The 9,631-nt window shown below is 40.5% G+C and overlaps 1 protein-coding gene across 11 annotated transcripts in view; it reads right to left on the bottom strand.

The window, feature by feature from the left end:
- epb41l3a (erythrocyte membrane protein band 4.1-like 3a) overlaps window positions 1-9,631 on the bottom strand; it is a 77,735-nt gene that overhangs the window by 43,208 nt on the left and 24,896 nt on the right. For all 11 annotated transcript variants that reach the window (XM_067434750.1, XM_067434754.1, XM_067434749.1 and 8 more), the window contains exons 4-8: window positions 8,816-8,920; window positions 8,694-8,736; window positions 8,528-8,603; window positions 1,020-1,238; window positions 631-718 (exon numbers count right to left, since the gene is read on the bottom strand). In XM_067434750.1, coding sequence (XP_067290851.1) covers window positions 631-718; window positions 1,020-1,238; window positions 8,528-8,603; window positions 8,694-8,736; window positions 8,816-8,920 — 531 coding nt within the window. The remainder of the gene's footprint in view (window positions 1-630; window positions 719-1,019; window positions 1,239-8,527; window positions 8,604-8,693; window positions 8,737-8,815; window positions 8,921-9,631) is intronic.

Below are 9,631 nucleotides of genomic sequence, written 5' to 3'. Positions count from 1 at the left end.
TAAATGCGTGTAATTGAGTGTGTGAGACTGTGTGTGCAAGTGAGTGTGTGTGTGTGCGAGTGTGTGTGTGTGCTAATGTGACTGTGTGTGTGTGCGAGTGTGTGTGTGAGAGTGTGTGAGTGTGTGTGTGAGTGTGAATGTGTGCTTGGGATTGGGTGTGTGTGATTGAGTGTGTGTGTGTGACTGTGTGTGTGTGTGTGTGTGTGTGTCTGATTGTGTGTGCGAGTGAGTGTGTGTGTGTGTGTGTGTGTGTGTGTGTGTGTGTGTGTGAATGTGTGCGTGTGTGTGTGTGTGTGTGTGTGTGTGTGTGCAAATGAGTGAGTGAGTGTGTGTGTGTGTGTGTGTGTGTGTGTGTGTGTGTGTGTGTGTGTGTGTGTGTGTGTGTGTGTGTGTGTGCGAGTGAGAGTGTGTGTGCGAGTGAGTGTGTGTGTGTGTGTGTGTGTGCGCGTGTGTGTGTGTGAGTGTGTGTGTGTGCGAGCGAGTGAGGGTGTGTGTGTGTGTGTGTGTGTGTGTGTGTGTGTGCGAGTGAGAGTGTGTGTGTGTGTGCGAGTGAGTGTGTGTGTGTGTGTGTGTGTGTGAATGTGTGCGTGTGATTGAGTGTGTGTGTGTGTGTGTGTGTTTGACGTGTACCTTTGCATGATGGAGGTCGACTCCATACATAGACAGTTTTTTTACATTCTCCAGAAAATGCATCTCAGCTTCGGCCGGCGTCATTCCTCTGAGAGACACAAACACAACCGCACTGCATCATGGGAAACGCTCCACTGTATCATTCTTCAGATATTATGGGATGTTACTTTTAAATGTTCTCTGAACATTCAGAATAAAGTGGTAGCATTTTTTAAAAAATGAGCGCATTATCAAAGACCAGATAACGTTGAAAGAACGTTCTATTAAAGGTGCACTAATGTAGTATTTTTGCAGTAAAATATCCAAAAACCACTAGGCCGGTGTTATATAGTTTGTTTGACTGCAGACTGTCTGAATCACATCGTGAACAGAAGCAGGACGAGACTCACTTGTAGTTCTTGTGCAGGTCCATGATTTTCTCCTCCATCTCTTTGGTCTGATGAGGCGCGAAACGAAACTCACTGACGTATTCGGAGCCGTATTCGTCGGGGTCGTGATCGCCCAGCTCCGACTGAACCGTGTACGAACCCAGAACCGTATGAGTGGCGAACGAGCAGGGCAAGCGACCCGAAATAATGTCATCCCTCAGCTGTAAACACAGGTAATATCTGACAGACAGAGATTTGTTTAATCAGGGCTCGACATTAAAGGGATAGTTGAGCCATAGATGAGCCTGATGTTGATCTGCTGACCCCAGGGCATCATAGGTGTGTGTGTTTCTTCAGGAGAACACTAATGAAGATTTTTAACTCAACCGTTGCTGTGTGTCGGTCATAATGATGTGAATCGGGAACAATTCTATGAGAGTAAAAAAACATGCTTAGACAACACACACACACCTGTTGCTCGTGACGACACACTGATGTCTTAAGACACGAACCGATCGGTTTCTGAGAGAAACACAACAGTATTTATGATATTTTATACCTCATATCAGACGAATCTCATCTAGTGTTCCCATCCGCTATTACTACCGTCAAACTGGCGTGATCATAGATATATATATATAGATCCTCATATCAGACGAATCTCATCTAGTGTTCCCATCCGCTATTACTGCCGTCAAACTGGCGTGATCATAGATATATATATATAGATCCTCATATCAGACGAATCTCATCTAGTGTTCCCATCCGCTATTACTGCCGTCAAACTGGCGCGATCATAGATATATATATATATAGATCCTCATATCAGGCGAATCTCATCTAGTGTTCCCATCCGCTATTACTGCCGTCAAACTGGGGCGATCATAGATATATATATAGATCCTCATATCAGGCGAATCTCATCTAGTGTTCCCATCCGCTATTACTGCCGTCAAACTGGCGTGATCATAGATATATATATATAGATCCTCATATCAGGCGAATCTCATCTAGTGTTCCCATCCGCTATTACTGCCGTCAAACTGGCGTGATCATAGATATATATATATAGATCCTCATATCAGACGAATCTCATCTAGTGTTCCCATCCGCTATTACTGCCGTCAAACTGGCGTGATCATAGATATATATATATAGATCCTCATATCAGACGAATCTCATCTAGTGTTCCCATCCGCTATTACTACCGTCAAACTGGCGTGATCATAGATATATATATATAGATCCTCATATCAGGCGAATCTCATCTAGTGTTCCCATCCGCTATTACTGCCGTCAAACTGGCGTGATCATAGATATATATATATAGATCCTCATATCAGACGAATCTCATCTAGTGTTCCCATCCGCTATTACTGCCGTCAAACTGGCGTGATCATAGATATATATATATAGATCCTCATATCAGACGAATCTCATCTAGTGTTCCCATCCGCTATTACTGCCGTCAAACTGGCGTGATCATAGATATATATATATAGATCCTCATATCAGACGAATCTCATCTAGTGTTCCCATCCGCTATTACTACCGTCAAACTGGCGTGATCATAGATATATATATATAGATCCTCATATCAGGCGAATCTCATCTAGTGTTCCCATCCGCTATTACTGCCGTCAAACTGGCGTGATCATAGATATATATATATATAGATCCTCATATCAGGCGAATCTCATCTAGTGTTCCCATCCGCTATTACTGCCGTCAAACTGGCGTGATCATAGATATATATATATAGATCCTCATATCAGACGAATCTCATCTAGTGTTCCCATCCGCTATTACTACCGTCAAACTGGCGTGATCATAGATATATATATATAGATCCTCATATCAGGCGAATCTCATCTAGTGTTCCCATCCGCTATTACTGCCGTCAAACTGGCGTGATCATAGATATATATATATATAGATCCTCAAATCAGGCGAATCTCATCTAGTGTTCCCATCCGCTATTACTGCCGTCAAACTGGGGCGATCATAGATATATATATATAGATCCTCATATCAGACGAATCTCATCTAGTGTTCCCATCCGCTATTACTGCCGTCAAACTGGGGCGATCAAAGATATATATATATAGATCCTCATCAAACTGGGGCGATCAAACTGGGGCGATCAAAGATATATATATATAGATCCTCATATCAGACGAATCTCATCTAGTGTTCCCATCCGCTATTACTGCCGTCAAACTGGGGCGATCATAGATATATATATATAGATCCTCGTATCAGGCGAATCTCATCTAGTGTTCCCATCCGCTATTACTGCCGTCAGACTGGCGTGATCATAGATATATATATATAGATCCTCGTATCAGGCGAATCTCATCTAGTGTTCCCATCCGCTATGACTGCCGTCAAACTGGCGTGATCATAGATATATATATATATAGATCCTCATATCAGGTGAATCTCATCTAGTGTTCCCATCCGCTATTACTGCCGTCAAACTGGGACGATCATAGATATATATATATATAGAGCCTCGTATCAGGCGAATCTCATCTAGTGTTCCCATCCGCTATTACTGCTGTCAAACTGGCGTGATCATAGATATATATATATAGATCCTCATATCAGGCGAATCTCATCTAGTGTTCCCATCCGCTATTACTACCGTCAAACTGGCGTGATCATAGATATATATATATAGATCCTCATATCAGGCGAATCTCATCTAGTGTTCCCATCCGCTATTACTGCCGTCAAACTGGCGTGATCATAGATATATATATATAGATCCTCATATCAGGCGAATCTCATCTAGTGTTCCCATCCGCTATTACTGCCGTCAAACTGGGGCGATCATAGATATATATATATATAGAGCCTCGTATCAGGCGAATCTCATCTAGTGTTCCCATCCGCTATTACTGCCGTCAAACTGGGGCGATCATAGATATATATATATAGAGCCTCGTATCAGACGAATCTCATCTAGTGTTCCCATCCGCTATTACTCCCGTCAAACTGGGGCGATCATAGATATATATATATAGATCCTCATATCAGACGAATCTCATCTAGTGTTCCCATCCGCTATTACTGCCGTCAAACTGGCGTGATCATAGATATATATATATATAGATCCTCAAATCAGACAAATCTCATCTAGTGTTACCATCCGCTATTACTGCCGTCAAACTGGGGCGATCATAGATATATATATATAGATCCTCATATCAGGCGAATCTCATCTAGTGTTCTCATCCGCTATTACTGCCGTCAAACTGGCGTGATCATAGATATATATATATATAGATCCTCATATCAGGCGAATCTCATCTAGTGTTCCCATCCGCTATTACTGCCGTCAAACTGGCGTGATCATATATATATATATATAGATCCTCATATCAGGCGAATCTCATCTAGTGTTCCCATCCGCTATTACTGCCGTCAAACGGGGGCGATCATAGATATATATATATAGATCCTCATATCAGACGAATCTGATCTAGTGTTCCCATCCGCTATTACTACCGTCAAACTGGCGTGATCATATATATATATATATATATATATATATATATATATAGATCCTCATATCAGACGAATCTCATCTAGTGTTCCCATCCGCTGTTACTGCCGTCAAACTGGGGCGATCAAAGATATATATATATAGATCCTCATATCAGACGAATCTCATCTAGTGTTCTCATCCGCTATTACTACCGTCAAACTGGCGTGATCATAGATATATATATATATATATAGATCCTCATATCAGGCGAATCTCATCTAGTGTTCCCATCCGCTATTACTGCTGTCAAACTGGCGTGATCATAGATATATATATATAGATCCTCATATCAGACGAATCTCATCTAGTGTTCCCATCCGCTATTACTGCTGTCAAACTGGGGCGATCATAGATATATATATATAGATCCTTATATCAGACGAATCTCATCTAGTGTTCCCATCCGCTATTACTGCCGTCAAACTGGGGCGATCATAGATATATATATATATATAGATCCTCATATCAGACAAATCTCATCTAGTGTTCCCATCCGCTATTACTGCCGTCAAACTGGGGCGATCATAGATATATATATATAGATCCTCATATCAGACGAATCTCATCTAGTGTTCCCATCCGCTATTACTGCCGTCAAACTGGCGTGATCATAGATATATATATATAGATCCTCATATCAGGCGAATCTCATCTAGTGTTCCCATCCGCTATTACAGCCGTCAAACTGGCGTGATCATAGATATATATATATATAGATCCTCATATCAGGCGAATCTCATCTAGTGTTCCCATCCGCTATTACTGCCGTCAAACTGGCGTGATCATAGATATATATATATAGATCCTCATATCAGGCGAATCTCATCTAGTGTTCCCATCCGCTATTACTGCCGTCAAACTGGTGTGATCATAGATATATATATATATAGATCCTCATATCGGACGAATCTCATCTAGTGTTCCCATCCGCTATTACTACCGTCAAACTGGCGTGATCATAGATATATATATATAGACCTCATATCAGACGAATCTCATCTAGTGTTCCCATCCGCTATTACTGCCGTCAAACTGGCGTGATCATAGATATATATATATAGACCCTCATATCAGGCGAATCTCATCTAGTGTTCCCATCCGCTATTACTGCCGTCAAACTGGCGTGATCATAGATATATATATATAGATCCTCATATCAGGCGAATCTCATCTAGTGTTCCCATCCGCTATTACTGCCGTCAAACTGGCGTGATCATAGATATATATATATAGATCCTCATATCAGGCGAATCTCATCTAGTGTTCCCATCCGCTATTACAGCCGTCAAACTGGCGTGATCATAGATATATATATATATATATATAGATCCTCATATCAGGCGAATCTCATCTAGTGTTCCCATCCGCTATTACTGCCGTCAAACTGGTGTGATCATTGATATATATATATATAGATCCTCATATCGGACGAATCTCATCTAGTGTTCCCATCCGCTATTACTACCGTCAAACTGGCGTGATCATAGATATATATATATAGACCTCATATCAGACGAATCTCATCTAGTGTTCCCATCCGCTATTACTGCCGTCAAACTGGCGTGATCATAGATATATATATATATAGACCCTCATATCAGGCGAATCTCATCTAGTGTTCCCATCCGCTATTACTGCCGTCAAACTGGCGTGATCATAGATATATATATATATAGATCCTCATATCAGACGAATCTCATCTAGTGTTCCCATCCGCTATTACTGCCGTCAAACTGGCGTGATCATAGATATATATATATAGATCCTCATATCAGACGAATCTCATCTAGTGTTCCCATCCGCTATTACTGCCGTCAAACTGGCGTGATCATAGATATATATATATATAGATCCTCATATCAGACGAATCTCATCTAGTGTTCCCATCCGCTATTACTGCCGTCAAACTGGCGTGATCATAGATATATATATATATATTCCTCATTAGAGCCTGCACAAATCGACCGAATGATGAGTCTACATAATATATATCTATGATCGCCTCAGTTTCACCTCGACAGACGGATGTAACAGCGGACGGGAACACTATATGAGATTCGTCTGATATGAGGTAAAAATATCATAAATACTGTTGAGTTTCTCTCAGACACCGATCGGTTCGTGTCTTTAGACATCAGTGTGTCGTCATGAGCAGCAGGTGTGTGTGTGTGTGTGTGTGTTGTCTAAGCATGTTTTTTTACTCTTATAGAATTGTTCCCGATTCACATCATTATGACCGGCAGACAGCAACGGTTGAGTTAAAAATCTTCATCAGTGTTCTCCTGAAGAAACACACACACCTATGATGCCCTGGGGTCAGCAGATCAACATCAGGCTCATTATTGGCTGAACTATCGCTTTAAGGATGTTCATGTCATTCACTTGTCCAGAAGTAAGTTTGATTTTTATTTTTGTGTGTTGTAAATATCATTTATTCTGAAGTAATATTCTCACCAGAGTTAAATCTGCATATTTGTGATATTTTTACCTTTTATAAAGGGCATTTTCCCCTAATCTTATTAAATATAGGCTATGCTTTTAGGTTTCATTTTATATTCTTACATTTGATCAATACATTAAATTAAAATAAGACACTATAGGGCTGTTAACAATCTCAGGGCTCGACATTAACGCTTGTCCGCTTGTCTAAGTGGATTTTTTGAAGGGACAAATGAAAAATAATTTTACTTGCCCGACAGACAAGAGCCTGATTAAAACAAAAATTAACTAGCGAATCACCAAAATGCACGAATGATTGAGCATTAATTTAGTGTAAGTGGCGATCGATAGTCGATAATATATGATGAACTGACGATAATAAGGTCGCGCTTTTGACGCTCGTGCAGCCTCTCGAGGAAAGATTACAACACAAGCGTTTAAGCTGTTTCCTGAAGACCATCACGACTGAAAGTGACACTGCTTTTATATGACAGTTTCGTAAACAATTAATTAACAATCACTTACATTTACTTAAAGTCACTTAGATTTAAGATGCAATATTGAGTGCTTTTCTTCCATTTCAGCAGCGAGAATCATTCACACGCGTCTCACAGCACCAAGTGTTTTACTGACCGATTCAGTGTTTGAATGAATCGTTTGAATGAACGACTCAGTGACTCACTCATTAAGACAGCCATCTGCTGCCCCCTACTGGAGGTTTAGTTTTATGTTTAAACATACTTTCCAACATTTCTTTTTTGTCTTTTTAAAACTACAAATTTCAAAACATTATTTAATGCAGTTGTAATTTTTCAGTGTAAATTATATAATTGTATTGTTAACAGCCCTTATAGTGTCTTAATTTAATTTAATGTATTGATCAAATTTAACAATATCAAATTAAACCTGAAGCATAGCCTATATTTAATAAGATTAGGGGGAAATGCCCTTTATAAAAGGTACAAATATCACAAATTTCAAATGATTCAATAAAAAAATAAAAATCACAAATATGCAGATTTAAATATGTCAAAGCTGATTGAACACTGGTGAGAATATTGCTTCAGAATAAATTATAGTTACAACACACACACACACACACACACACACACACACACACACACACACACACACACACACACACACACACACACACACACACACACACACACACACACACACACACACACACACACACACACACACACACTCAATTAAAAAGATTTCGAACTTTTTTCTGGACAAACACATTTTTTACTTGGACAAGCGCATGAACATGCTTAATGTCAAGCCCTGAATCTAATTAAATAATTTACATTGAAAAATTACAACTGCATTAAAATAATGTTGTGAGATTTGTATTTTTGAATAAGAAATAAGAAATGTTGATAAGTATGTTTAAACATGAAACTAAACCACCAGTAGGGGGCGGCAGGCGAGTCCCCTTCAATAAATCCACTTAAGCGTTAATGTCGAGCCCTGCTTTAATCTTTTTCTACTTCATATTTGTACAGATCTGAGTGTGAATGAGTCGGACCTGGTGATGTCTTCAGACAGCAGCGCCGGTTCTGGAGGATAAAACTTCACGTTGAATGAGAAGTTCCAAGCGACACCTGAGGAGAAATATAAAGAAAACAATAGAAATATAAATAGAAAATATAAAGATCACGAGCTCAAGCGCAGCAGATGTTTCTCCGCTTCACCTCGGATCTGCTTCTTCATGTCTTTGGCAGGATCCAGCCAGTTCTGAAACGAACGAAGCGTTCAGATGAATCACGACTCACTGAATCAAAGCTTCACTGCGTCTGTGTGAGTGAACTTGTACCTTTTGATTCTCCACATCGCGGAATGTGATGCCGAAGTAATCTTTCTCCAGGAGATTGAGATGTTCACACACTTTGTCGAACAGAATCTGACCTTTATCGCGCTTCTGTAGAGAGAGAAATAATCAAATTAAAGCGGATGTCTAACGCCATTTCCTGCATTCTGGCTTATTTACACTGTTCAAGAGTTCTCACGATAAACATGGACTGAGTTTCAAAACACAAGTTGGCCAAATATTTCTGTGCCGAATACACTCCTTCAGGATTCAGACAAGTTTCAGGGAGTTTTTTTTTAGTATGGCCCTGTATGATGTCATAAAGGGCGGAACTCCTTATATGGTCATTTCTTCTGGATCAACACACACACACACTCGCACAACACACACACACACATCAACGAGCTTGGTTGGGTTTACAGGAGCCAGCGGCGGCGCTGGCATTGTGTCTTTAGACACAAGATCAACAATGTCACTAAAGAAGTGTGTGTGTGTGTGTGTTGGTGTGTGTGAGAGTGTGTGTATGTCTCACCTCCACCACACTGGTGTAGTCGGAGCCGTCAAGGAGTGTGATCTTGCAGTGTGTGTGTGTTTGTGTGTGTGTGTGTGTGTTTGTGTCTCACCTCCACCACGCAGGTGTAGTCGGAGCCGTACAGGAGTGTGATCTTGCAGTGTGTATGTGTGAGTGTGTGTGTGTGTGTGTGTATGTCTCACCTCCACCACAAAGGTGTAGTCGGAGTCCTCGAGGAGTGTGATCTTGCAGTGTGTGTGTGTGTGTGTGTGTGTGTGTGTGTGTGTGTGTGTGTGTGTCTCACCTCCACC

Source organism: Pseudorasbora parva, chromosome 24, assembly GCF_024679245.1.
Source record: "Pseudorasbora parva isolate DD20220531a chromosome 24, ASM2467924v1, whole genome shotgun sequence".
Lineage (NCBI taxonomy): Eukaryota > Metazoa > Chordata > Actinopteri > Cypriniformes > Gobionidae > Pseudorasbora > Pseudorasbora parva.
Note: the sequence above shows the minus strand (reverse complement) of the source record. Positions and strands in the feature narration are given on the sequence as shown.